The sequence below is a fragment of the Patagioenas fasciata genome, chromosome 7, assembly GCF_037038585.1.
Source record: "Patagioenas fasciata isolate bPatFas1 chromosome 7, bPatFas1.hap1, whole genome shotgun sequence".
Classification (NCBI taxonomy): Eukaryota; Metazoa; Chordata; class Aves; order Columbiformes; family Columbidae; genus Patagioenas; species Patagioenas fasciata.
This window is the reverse complement of record NC_092526.1, coordinates 33,819,329-33,833,205: the sequence shown is the minus strand read 5'-3', so window position 1 is coordinate 33,833,205 and position 13,877 is coordinate 33,819,329. Positions and strand designations below refer to the sequence as shown.

General features: G+C 38.6%; 1 protein-coding gene across 33 annotated transcripts in view; it reads left to right on the top strand.

The window, feature by feature from the left end:
* LRRFIP1 (LRR binding FLII interacting protein 1) overlaps positions 1–13,877 on the top strand; it is a 108,443-nt gene that overhangs the window by 76,930 nt on the left and 17,636 nt on the right. For 26 of the 33 annotated variants that reach the window (XM_071811314.1, XM_071811313.1, XM_065841055.2 and 23 more), the window contains 4 exons: positions 741–818; positions 9,431–9,463; positions 10,251–10,376; positions 11,692–11,763. In XM_071811314.1, coding sequence (XP_071667415.1) covers positions 741–818; positions 9,431–9,463; positions 10,251–10,376; positions 11,692–11,763 — 309 coding nt within the window. The remainder of the gene's footprint in view (positions 1–740; positions 819–9,430; positions 9,464–10,250; positions 10,377–11,691; positions 11,764–13,877) is intronic. The other 7 variants (XM_071811315.1, XM_071811308.1, XM_071811304.1 and 4 more) reach the window with 2 other exon arrangements.

Here is a 13,877-nt window from a genome sequence, read left to right as displayed (position 1 = left end):
TAATTCTAAAATGCATTTCTAGAATAAGTTCCAGTTCTGTTTTCCTGGTTCTTTAAACTTTCAGTTTGTTTCTCTACTTCCACTGTGGTATAACCTCTGGAAATAAGACTGTGTAGACACATTCTTTGTCCTTGTCAGCAGCAAGTCAGCCCTGTCTGTTCTGCATCACTGCTTAGATGTTTGCTTTTATGAAGGATTAAAATACTTTCTTTGGCAGGATATGAGGACTGCAGGTGCTGGAAAAGCAGAAGAGATACTCGGTCTCTGAGATGGTCTTAGTTTTTACTTTAATCACCACCTAGATGGATGTTTCTCTCTTTAGCCTGTGGAGCACGGATTCATTTTATATGTTCACAATGTTGGAAACCTGAAAAGAAGGCTCACCAGAGAACCTCAGAACTCTCAAAGAGTAGTAGGATTGAGCCTTTTGTATAGAGACTAAGAGTTGTTTACTTGTGACTGCTATCTTAAAATATATAAATAAACCATTAGTATTCTGTCGCTCTAAGAATTAAATCAAAACTCTGCTTGGTCTGTCAACTTGAATTACTGCTTGCCTTAATTTTTTAATGAACAGTTGAGGTGTCTGTTCTCTTTCACTGCTATTCCTTTGTCCAGCTGCATGTAACCATTTCTGTAACTAACTTCAGCTGTAATGCTCTAAATCCTCTATTGCTTCCTATCCCAATTCTAATGCTTTTTCTTTTCTCTGCTTGCTGTCCTTGGTTTTCCTGCGGCAGCCCTCTGAGTACAGCTGCTACCTTGGTTCAGGATCTCGGGCATCCTCAAGAGCCAGCTCTGCTCGGGCCAGTCCAGTGGTGAGCTCCTCTATTTTTCTTTGTCCCTAAATTGTTTAATTCTTCTGTTCTTCAAGGTCTCTTTTGTAAAAAGAGGTCACTGTCCCTTGTGAGACAGTTTCTTATGGTATTAATTGGACCTTCTGGGCAATGCTTAAGATGAAGAAGGGGTGAACCAGATGAGAAATTACAAAAACAGAGCAATTCCTAAGTAGGTGCACATATTTTTACAATAAAAGTACATTCGGGACTCATGTGACAATGCTATATTTTTTCTAACTTGGGCATAAAGCACATCGACAAGTGTATTGTGGAGAAGGCTGGATTGTTGATGCTAGTGCTGCATCTCCTGTGGTTATTAAAATCAGGAGACCCTATATTTTATTGCAGTGTTCAAGTAGTTTAGTTTCCCTCTGTTCAGCAGTATTTTGCTGATGAGTTCCTGCAAAGCTGCAGGGCGATCCAGATATTGCATCTGAATGTATTTGTTGGTCTGTAGATGACCAGGTGCTGCAGAGTCTTTAGCATGGTGAAGAGCTGTAAGGAGTACGTGTACCCGGCATGTCCAGAGCCCTGAATTACTAAGTAGTTATGGCTGAACAAGGCTCAAGTGCTGAAGGCTTGTCCAGCCCCTGTGACTGTAGCAAAGACAAGACTTTCTCCCCTGCTCTCTACTGCAATAAAGAAAAAGTATTCTGTTTTTAAAATGTCGTATTGGTGCTTTCTCTTTGTGGCTGTTCCATGTATTTTGCAACGCTGCATATCTTTCATGATTAATTTCAGAGCAAGGCCTGATAGCGTGGTGATAGTAGCAGAATGCAGTAGCATGATTTTTAGAGGAAATGTGCAGCTGATAGTACACTCATCTATAACAGAATTAATCTTGCACAGAGAGCGAGTTTTGAAGTGTTGCTTACCAGCTTTGGTAAGCTGGTTTTGCTTCACGGAAGCATTTCTCCTGGTGAAGTTTTAATGTGCTAGTTCTCCTGGGACCTGTTGTGTATTACTTATCACATCCCCAAGATACAAAGTGATGGGGAGGGTGATACTGTAAATTAATGCATCCTATTGCCTTTGTTCCTTTGCTGAGGAACTGAAACTTAAATGTTGCCTTAAGGACTAATTACAAAGGAGTATCTGGGTAGTCAGAGAAGCTACAACAGGATGCAACATGGTAAGCTGTAATATAAACATTTGGAGTGTTCCTCTTAAGTAAACACCCATAGTCTGTAGTAAAGAATTGTTTTGTATCTGATGTCCCCCATCATGCTGGTTCCCTCTTAAAACGGACCTGGTGATTTGAAAACCTGTGCGCTATGGGGTTTTTCTCCCATGGTTAGAACTGTGCAGTGAATTCCGGCAGTGAAAGGTGCCGGAAATCTCCACGCAGGGTTACTTCTTGTCATCAGGCAGGGAATAGGGGAGTCTTTTGGTCATCAAGTCTCCTAAGTGAGAGAGCGCTGAATTAACTGGCTGGAGCAAAAGAAAATGGCACTAACAGAACAAAGCCATGTGCTCTGAAGTATTGGTGTTTCTTAAAGACAAGGGCACATCCAATTTCTAAAATTATTAAAAAAAAAAAAAAATCAGATAATGTATGGCAGCCAGTGAGCTATAAATAAGTTAGTATTTTAATTAGTCCCTGAATCTGATTCCCTGAGCTATGAGTTCTTTCAGTATTATATCTTACATTAGTAATACTTCCTAAATGGCTTTGCAAACTGAATTTCAATTATCCCCAAAGCAAAAAATAATCAGAATAACCAAGGATTCCATTAAAGTTCTTTAAGTGTAAGAACTGGGTATCCATACATTGATCTGGTTTTGATTATGTGTTTTTTCTATGCAGCCTGAGTCATTCGTGCAAATTGCTTATGGTAATCACAAACTGCAGCTTGCCCCTCCTGGGAGCTGTAGGGGATTTTTTGTCTTCTACTTTTCTGCTCACACATTGGACTGTTTGCATGCAAGTGGCTAAGGATGGTTAGCTGTGTCAGCACGGGCGCTGGAGACGTGCCAAGCTAAATCTGCTCTGCAGGGAGACAACGGGCACTTTTTTTTTTTTAATCAGTGGTTTATTGCAGGGTGTGAAGAGCTTCTGTTATTTCCACGGCCTTGAAGAAGAGCGGAGAGTTAACACTGCAGTGGGTCTAAAAGGCAGCGCTGCAGGAGCTTTGCTTCTGCTAGTGCAAGGTAGTAGAAGCCTTGATAAGGGGTGGTTTTGCTCTCCTCTGCTGCCCTTTGGGCTTTGCTGTAAACCAGAGAAGTTCTATTTACTAATGGGGTCAATGCACCTTCTGATTTTTTTTAATCTTATGTTCCGTATTAAACAGACAACACCTTTTCATGTAACTCACAGTAAGGGCTCCCTGCCTTGTCTTTTACTAATAGGATTTGAGGTGTTTTGATGATGCTTCCAATTGTGTACTTGATCTTGGCAGCAGAGATGCTGAAATAGAGCCCAGTCTTCTCAGTGGGCTTAGCAGTGTATCGCTTCCACTCATACAGTCCCCAAATGTCATCTGCTTGGGCTTCCTAAAGAAAGAATAAAGATCTCTTTGCATGATAGTAATAATTTATGAGAAGAAAAAAGGCGTCATTTTTGTCTATATGAGTAGTTTATGGTAGAACCTTTTTAATATTGCTAACCCCCAAAACTGAGTTGTTCTCTGCCTGAATCTATTGAGCCATATGCTTTCTTGATTCTGTTTTATATATATCTTTTGGCATTTACACACATAAAGATTTGATACCACATTTACTTTTAAATGGGTGGCAAAGGAGGAAGGTCTGTTGGGTTGAAAAGCTGAGTTTCCAGCATGCTTGTGTCACTGGAGAGTGTGATAATTTACAAAATCCATGCACTGTAATCATGTGTTTAACACTGAAGATAAATATTTTTGTCTTGTGATTATGGGCATTATGCATAGATGAGGTTCTTAGGGACGTGGTTTAGAGATGGGTTTGGCACTGTTAACAGTTGGACTCTCTGATCTTGAAGGTCTTTTCCAACCAAAATGATTCTATGATTATTAGGCAGAAAAACAAAATAGACCTGTTCCCAAGCCTGCCTATCACGAGAAATTAGATATTGAGAATGGAGAATGATTTAACTTTCTAAATTGAAGTGTACAACATCTTGTCACTGAAGCCCTTAAACCTTTTCCTAGAATTTTGTTTCCTCCTTCCATCACTGCTCATTAAACAGTGACCAAAAAGTGACTGTAGTTTTTCCTGCTGCACACAGTTTTGCCAGCTTGTGTTCTCATTTGTCTTATCATGTTTGTATTACAGTAAAAGCCAGGATACTTAAACACAACATGTGAATATTTGTTTGTCTTAGTATGTATTTTTAAGACTTCAATATATCTGCATTAAGTTTGCTGTTTGATTTTTTTTCATTTTTTAAAGTAAACATTTTTCTCGTGATCCCCAGTAGTAATTATTGTCTGTTGTCCTTGCAGTTTCTGCAGATATGCAAATGTTTCATTTAATTTTACAGCATTATACTCAATATAAAGTACAGACCTGAAGATTACAAACAGCAAACATCAGGCCCATGTGTACAGATGGGGTAAATCTTGTGCCTGAGCTAGTGGCATGTTTTAGCTAAGTTTTTTTAGTATGTATTCCTGAATTCTAATTTTTGTTTTAATTAATAAACTACTAGAGAAAAACGATTATTTGAAATAGAATGCAATAGTATTTACCTGAAGATTTTCTGAGTAAATAAAGGCAAAAATGATAGGAGAGGGCACATTTTGCTGCCCTGAGATGATGGGGTTTTTTTGTATTAACTCTCTCCCTTCTTGTGAAGCCTCCAAGGGCAGGAGGGCATGGGCTGGTGTGCAGCACAGCCAGGAGAGATGGTACCGACAGCAGCGTGGTCCTACAAAGTGCAAAACTGAAAATGCAAGTCCTCAGGTCACACATTAATGCAGAGTTTTGAATGGCTTTTTCTTCATTTGAAGAAGCTTATCATGTTCTCACCAGCAATCAAATGAAGACAGTCAGACTTAATTTTCCTGGAAGCAGTTATCTGTGCTAAAGCATTGCATTCTCTCCTCTGTGCTTAGGGATTTATTACAGGATGGGCTTGTATCCTGGCCTGGGCACTGGCAGCCTGGTTGTGCTTTCGACCCCTTCAGAGTGAGGATTTGCTGCAGTGCTAACTTGGATTTCAGAGACCGATAAGTTTGTTTAAGCAATGACGTTTGACATAACACTCATTCCTGAGTGAGGATAATTCTGACAAATCCACTTTAGACCTGACAAAGTTCAGCAGTGTTTTTCCCCTGCTGACTTTTAAAGGCTTATTGCTAATTGCTGGTGTTAAGGAGGCTCTTATTGGAAAAACATGCAGGAACCCTCTGTGTTCCTGCCTGCCCCAGCCCAGCCCATCAGACTGGTAAAATGGGCTTTGTAGGAGGGGTTATACTGACTGCAGTACTTCTTGGTTTTTAATTCCGGTTTTTGTAGATACCATCCTGTGTTCAGCACTACCTGTTGCAATGATTTTTCTTCTGTGTGGGCCATATTTCTATTTCAAACTGTGCTGTACTACTTTAAGAGCAGGAAATGATCTTAATTTGATTTGTCACCAAAAAAAACCCCAAACCTTGCTTTTATGAGGAAGTTGATCTAAGTGCAAGATCTTGGAGCCGAGCAGGGACAGCCATATACTGAACATGCTGACATTGTTCTCATACCTGAGGGTGGTATGCGGTGCTAACCAGCTGCAAGCGTTTCGTATTTCCCTTGCTCTCTAGCCTTGTTTAGCAGGCTCGAAATTGTACCTTAGTCCTGATTCCTCCATCGATTTAAAGATCTGAATGTAGTTTTTTTTCTCTTTACTTGCAGCTGGGTGTAATGTTTGAGTGTTCCAGGGTCTCTTGTCCTTTCAGTAGATGTTGGAGTGTATCTTGTTAGATGCACTATGAATAATGCTGTGGGCGCTCTCGTTTTGGCCTGAACACTCACCAGTGGCAAAGAACTTCAAGGGTTAACCTGTGGAGTAGAAAGACTTTTTCAAACATTATACTAACATGTTTTTATTATCTATGCAAACTAGGCAATATGTCCATATATAGGCTTTGGGGATGATTTTGCCCTTGTGAAGTTTCCAGCTGCGGTAAACCTCTGATATTGCTGACATTTTTGTAACATGGCTCTGGATTTATTCCGAAGTCGCTGTCAAAAGAGGCTGAACTCTGATCCCACTGCACTTATTTTGCAGAGAACAACCTATTCCCCTTGCCAAAACAAAGACGTGTGTGCTGGAGTTCCTCGGAAAATTACTTCCTTTTCCTGCTTTTTTATGCACTTCACCAACAATTCGGGCAATTTGTACTTAAGAGGAAGGTAATGAGTGATTAGAGACAGACCCATGCTATTGTAGAAATGAAAAATGGTGCAGTGGTCTAGAAATTAAAGGTCTAGTATCAGTAGGTGAATTCTTCTTTAGATCTCCTCTTCAAGCAAGTAGTCTGTTAGTCCTTATGTTTTCACGTGAGAAAGTCCAAAAGCCAAGATTATTTGTACAAAAAGCCATGCTGAGAATAGTACTGTAGGGGTGGAAAGGTTGTTTTCAATCTATTTAATCATTACTGTATTCTTTATTGAATGACAGTACAGAAGGTAACTATTTTGGACAAGAATTTTTTGTAACTTCAAATAAAAATGAACTTTTTTTTTCTGGCCTTTCTCTGATTTCTTACCGGATGAAATGTCAAAGGGCTTGTTGAGGACTCAGGAAAGGCTGAAAACCTGGAGTTCCCTCTGGTGGCTGACAGCCGTTTGAAAGCAGAGTTTATCTTTTTAAAGGACTGATACTGTGAATACATTAATCTAAAGATGAGCAGAATTAAAACTCTGTTCTGTTTTTCTACAAGACACTCTTTACAACTTTTGGTGTATCACTTCCATGTAATCATAGAATTAAATGCTGCTTGATGCTTTTTGCTTAGAAAAGTGTTGTGTAGCAGAAGGTATCTTTGTAGAGAAAGGATACTATGTTAGAATGAGGAATTGGCTTTCCTCAAAACAGATGAAATTTTAAAATGTTAATGTTTAAATAAATTGGTAGTGGTAATTACTGATTTTGAGAAGAAAATGCTGTGAGTATTCCATTCATGGTACCAAATGGATGTGTATGCGAGAGCATCAACAGTGAAATGGAAATCTCCTGTATTTTTTTTTTTTTTAAACCACCTCAATTTTAACAATTAAAGCTATTAAGTAACTTGTAAAGATTACGCCACCTCAGAGAATTATTACAGATTGTTTTGCAATAAATGTGTAGCACGCTTCACAGGTGTGGTTATGAGTGTTCTCACTAGAAATGTCCACCGTATGCATGTCTCTCATCACATCGTCTTCAATGTAAACGGAAGTTTTTATTTGACTCATGTAATGCACCATTAAAACATTATCAAGATTTGTTCCCTCCTTTATCTCATTCAAAATTGACGTCATCCATTTTTTCAGATAATGGGGGGCATTCTGCAAATGACTTGGGGAAAATAATATTTTGAGTTGTGCCCTGAACCCATAAGGCAGACTTTGCAAAAGGCTGTACATACATTTCTGGAGATCGATTTGTGTGTGTCCACTGATCTCTAGAAACACACCAATATTTACACTGCTACAGCTGTCTCGATAAACAACAGTGTAGTGTTTGGCTGGGCTAGAAGGTTCCCAAATCCACCATTTGGAGCTGTCTGGCAGGAACATAACAGACTATTTGCAAAAGTCAGTTCATCTGGTTTGTTGGGTATGAGCTGAAGTATCTGCCTGCATTAGTGACCTTTTCTTATTGCATTCAAATTCAGAGTTCTGTTGTTGGGTTTTTGTTTGCTTGTTTCCCTAACTACTTTATGTATTCACTGTCTTTGCAAAACTTATATCTAGTGCTTTAAGTCTGGTTTATTTTACTTAGAAGCCCAAGTCGTAAATTCTTTTAATGCAAATCATAGGGAATTTATGATATGAGATGTATTATCAGTGTAAAAAGCTGATTTGTAATGGGTACCTCTCAGTTCTAGGATTTCTTTCCTAGGATGCTATCGGTAATGTGAAAAATAATGAGTGGGATCATCCACATATTGTACTGTGTAATTAAAAGTAAAAACCCTATGCCAAAGGTACTGACTGGAAAGAGATGTAGGTTTTGAGTGTGTTTTCAATGAAACTTTTTTATTCAGTCATTTAAAAAGCACTATTCCCTTTGGCTCTTAAGCTCCTGATCTGGGGAAGCTAGTAATTTTCAATAAGTCTTTTGGATAATCATCTTGACTGGGGTGCTGAATGCTCCCAGAAGTAGTTGATGTGTTCTGGACGGAGTTCTGCTGAGCTTTTCCTTTTGTTCAGTTTAAGAAAGCTTAGTTCCATTCTAGATTAAGATATTTATAAAAATATTATGTTGGGTTTTTTTCTTGCTTCTCCCTCCCCCACCCCCCCCCTTCAATAAGAAAGGGAATAATGATTAAACACTTTATTTTAAATTTCTGCTCTTGGGGACTTGCATATTTTGTTTGATTTCAGCGCAGGAAAAAAGTTGATAGGTGGGTTCCCATCAACAGAAAAAAAAAAAAAATCTGCTCACTTTGTGTGTGGGTTTTGCTCTGTAATTTTCTTTTAAGCATTTAAGCTATCTAGATCCAAGGTAATTTTCTGTACTCCTAAATGGTACTTTGGCTCTGTTTTCTTTCTCTAGACTAGTTTTACTGCAGGATCTCTCTTCTGATTTACTAAATTCCAGTGAAGTACTGAAACCATAAAAGCACTGTTTATTTAGACTTTGAACTGGTCCCTGATACTTGAGTGTCAGTTTTTATAGTCTCAGCCTTACCTGGATCTTTGCTTGAAGTCACAGTCACCTTTTGTCTTGAGTGGAGAATACTTGACAGGGGTTTAAGCTTCAGAATTTTCTTCTCATTCTTTTTTCCATTCTTCTTTTGGGAGTTGTGCAGACACAGTACAGTCCTTCAACTCTAACTTGGTACCCTGCTTTTTGGATCTTATTTTAGTTAAGGGCTATAAAACTTTAGCATCCGTAAGCTATGTTGGGCAGGGCATCTATTATTTCAATTACAAACTTACCCTCTCTACTTAAGTAACTTGGCATTTGGGGTTCATTTGAGGCATGTTTTTAGATTGTTCTAAAGTAAGTAGGAGCATATGTCAGTACAGCAGTTGCATACAGCTGGGTTTATGTCCAGATAAAGACATCTGGGGCTTTAAATTCATGCCCATGTAGGTCTTTGCGTTCTTGCGCTGTCAACTCAGATATCAAGTGCCATCTTCATGTTTGAAACATTTTGATGTAGAATGGGGGGTGGGGGGACTGGGCGGGGGCAGTATTCCTTTGTCTAATAGACTAAATAGATTTTTATCAATAAGTATATTCCACTTGATTATGTGGTGCTTAGAAATTTGAGGTGAATGGTCCAGTGTTGTGCCCTGAGATGTGAGCCAGGACACTGCTGTTCTGAGCAAGCTGGCTGCATTTTGAGTGGATAGAAATTACTAATGAATCCTTTCACAGGTTGAAAAATTCCCGTTCTGATGTCTTACTGCCTTCATTTACTTGTCTTTTATTATATAACAGTTCATTCTAAATCTTTGTTTTACAGATTGAGGAAAGGCCAGAAAAAGACTTTGAGAAGGTAAGACAAATTTTCCGAATTCTTCTGCCAATACTGCTTTCTTCATGTTCTTTTTGGTAGGTAGAACTCTGAGTGTACAGAAATCTTCTAGAGAAAACACTGTGGGGCAAAACTTTGAGTTATTTTTAAAGACAAACTTTTAAACCTCTGTGGTTATTCAGAGGTTAAGTAGTTGACCTTCAATAACAATTCACTGAAACTGCTTTAGGCTAAGCCACGTGAATACTGTTTTTGTTTATTAGATTTAATTACGGTATTATGAAAAAATAAATAGTAGTAAAGAGTTGGATACTGCAGTAATGAGAAGTTGGCTTAATGCAGAACCTTCGGTACACTAGAACAGTTGAAGTGGCTATTGCTGCAGAATAGCTAAACATCCATGAAAGGGGGGGAGCTTGAGGGGTAGTCCAAAGCATCCACAAAATGTATTATTTTAAGTTTTCAAAATATCTGGCAAGATGATACTAGCTCCTGAAGACTTTTCTGTAACTTAGAGCTAATATTTAGAGGCTAAGCCCTACAAACTCATGTGTCAATCATGTTTAAATACATCTGATCAGCCTTTTCTCATTAGTTTCTCTTGTTAAATCTTGATCATTTGATTTCTGTTCTTAGGTTATGTTTTAATCAAATTTGCATAATGTAGAAGTGCAAGTGTTGGTATAATATGTGTATTTTTTTTCTAAAATGACAAGAAACAAACACATGCCCCCCACCAAAACCAATTACAAACCCACAATGCATCTAGAAAAAAACAGTAACCATTTTTAACTGTGTGTGATTGTAGGGAGCACGTACCGTTTCAAGTTTATCAGCAGCTACCTTGGCTTCTCTGGGTGGGACTTCTTCACGAAGAGGCAGTGGGGACACATCTATCTCAGCTGATACAGAGGCATCTATTAGAGAAATTAAGGTAAGAAATATTTTAAACAAGCATAAATTCTTAGGAATCTGTCTCTTAACTATGGCTCTTTTGATCAGAAGGTTTTTATGCCTTGCATTTGATAAATTAATAAACTATAATGACATCAAAGTAGTGCTGGTGTTCCCATTACTGACTAGAAATCAGCGGTAGGAATTGGGACTGACAGGCTAATACTAACTAGGACTGTCCCTTGCGTTGTTATTAAATAGACTAATATTATCTAAAGGGTATTATTAAATATGCTTTAGACTTCTTTTTAAATATGAAACTGTCATGTCTCCCCCTTTTGGCAGTTCTAACAAAATGAATTACGTGCTGTAAATGGAAAGTGAAGAGCTTTATTGGAGAGATGCTGCTGGGAAGCTAGTGTGTATTGCAGGAATATTTGGGTAAAGCCCTATGGTATACAAAAAGAGATCAGACTGATTGTAATATACACATCCTAGCCTAATAGGAAATGGCCTCAATATAAGGGGGATTGAAATAACGCAAGAAGCACCACACTTACTGATGCTAATTTGGGGAGCAGGCTGTATTTTGTAATCTTAATTTGTGATTCCATGAAGTTAAGATCATTTGAATAGCACATAGCTGTGCAATCCAGTGTTTGTTTCATTGAGTGCTAGTCTGGGTAGTCCACTGCTAAATTGTTTTTTGTAATCAGTTTTTTTAATGCTCCATTCTGAAGACTACTGTAAAATGGGAAATCTAAATTCTGTTAACTTTCATGCATAAGGTTTATAACACCTCGGAAATTACAGCCAGTTAAAACATGTGGAATTCATATTAGGACCTCCGATACGAGCAGGTCTGTCCCAGTTTCAACACTATAAAATAGCTGAAAGAGCCATTCGGTGGTGACCAAGGACAAAAGAGAGAGACTGTGAAATAGGACTTATAATTAAATTTGGTGTGACGGATGGTTTTCATACAGTCTTTCCCGCATCTCTGGTATAGCTCATATTTCAGACTTGCTTTGGCAAAGAGGGTGATAATGAGTGAAATAGGTAGAAATGGGCTGTGTGGTTGGGGTGTGTAATTGTTGGAGGCTTTGAAGCTGGGTCTGCATCTTGTCCTTAACGTTGAAGATTTCATTTTTTCCAGTCAAGAAGAGCAGAATTAGCATAAACTCCTCACCAAGAAATCTCACTGTCCAGCAAGGCTTCAGGTTAGGATCAGATGGCTTAGCCTGTGTGGTAGCAATATTTAAATGAGAATTTCCAATACTTGCTTTTACCTGTCAGCTGCGCTTCTGCCCATTAGTTTCAGTGGCATCATTCACCTTTCTTACCATTTCTCTCAGGATATCTATGAGTTAAAGGACCAGATTCAGGATATAGAAGGCAAATACATGCAGGGACTGAAAGAAATGAAGGTACTGGTTTGCTGCAGACCGGGAGTGTGATCATTAACACCACCTAAACATTCAGACAGTCAGTGTGAGACTTAGAACTGACCTTGCATGCTTTCTGCTGGGAGGGTTTGCAAACTGCGTGAAAAGCATTTCATTAACTGGAAAAGTGTCTGTTCTGACCTCAATTGATTGTGGTGAGAAATACTTCCAAATGTTAACTGAAAGGCTGCTGATTACCATTGCATGTTGTCCTTGCTGTTTTGGGAAGGTAATCATTTTGCTAGCAAATTAAAATTATTAGGGTTTTTTATAGTTTCCTAATCCAGGAAGCCTCCCAATACTGGAAGATAAACTAAAACTCATGTCCTACAGTGCTATGAAAAATTGGAATTTAAAAGCTTGTATGTTTTTATTTTGATAAGGTCCAGCATGCCTTTGGGAAGTTATGTGTGCAAGGTGGTGATTAGCAGTTTGGTTTCCTATTCAGATCACAGAAGACACCCTTCAACAATTCTTGTAGCAAACCTTCATGTCACAAGGTGTTTTACGTGAAGAACGAACACTCATACCAGTTCATGAAGAAATAAATGAGTTCCAGTGCAACAACTAACTTTTGTATCCCCATACCACCACCTGAGAAGTGAGCAGCAACATGAGCTGCATTTTTTGGAAAAGGCACTCTTGCAAATATGTATGTAGACATCCAGGCATATAATGTAACATTTAGCAACATTAATTGCCGACTGTCTTTGGCTCAATGCTGTGACAGGTGAAGATGCTGCCATCTGGAGTTCTCAATGGAAAAACAGTAGTTTGACCCTTTTTCTGTAAAACCTGCTTGTTTTGTTTTGGTTTTTTTTTTCCCCCCCGATCACTGTGTAGCAGGTGTAGCAAAACAACAAACTGCATTAAAAATGTACGTCATATTTCAATTTGTGTCCCTTACACTGCCTTTTGTGGTGATTTGTACTTTAGCCACACTGCTTGATGCTAAGAAAACAAACCGTAGCATGCTGAAGGAGTGGTGCAGCAATTACCTTCACTTCTTACTTGCATATACTTCCTTTCAGCTAATTTCTGAGGTTTAATCCTACCAGCGTTTCCAAATCCTGGCTGCTTTCCTTGGCTTGGTATTTCATATTCTTGATCTGGAAAGTGCTCCAAAACACCATTTGCATTTGGAACTGTACAAATTTATGTCCTTAAAGACAAATTCTCTGATTGGCCAATAGAAAGGTAAACTAAACTGATTCAAACTTAATTTTGTCATCAGCTCACCTCTATCATCCCCAGTTCTGTTTACTGAATGAAAAGGGAAGTATATGAAACTCACCTGTGCTTTAGATGTAATTATTGGAATTACTTAAGTTCCCAGAGAAATTGCTTGATCTGTAAACTAGAATGTTGACACGAGTGTGCTGCTTGTTTTCATATTTGCACTGTTTTGTTTATTTTTATTTCTGTATTAAAATCAAATACTGCAACGTTTGACTGCACAACATGGAAAATGATCCTGATCTTTATTTTGCCATCATCTGTTGTTAAAAATACCTCAGTATCTTATTTCGGGTCAAGTTGATAGGAGAGGTTCTCAATACCCTGGGAATTGTGTCTTACCCCTTCTTTACAAATGTACTCTGTGTGATATAGGAAATCTAATGGAAAATGATACATCAGGTCACAAAACCTTCAGCTTTTTCATGACGAATTCTAATTCCCAAGTCAGTATATTTAGTGGTTCCCACACTGCAATGATCCCGGAAATTTGTGTGAAGTGGCTATAAAAGTGTCTTAATTTAAGGCATCTAAAATGATCTTAAATCAAGGCCAGTTTACCTTTAAAAAAAAAAAGAATTTGACTCGTCATCTTCAGCAGCTACTTTGAGCTGCCAATGTGCAGGGCCAGGGGGAGGACGGAGAAGGAAAAAAACTGAGACAGCAGCAGCTGAAGCAGCAGAGAACAGGAAATGTTCTTTTCTGTCCTGAGGTAAGGTTCCTTGCTTGTAAACAGATGTCTGGTGGGAACACAGGGAGGTTATCCTCACCTTGGGACACTTGGTAAGCCTCTCTAGCACATGATTAGCACTGATTTCCATAGGAGTACTCAGCATGCTTGTGGTTTAGTACTTGATTTT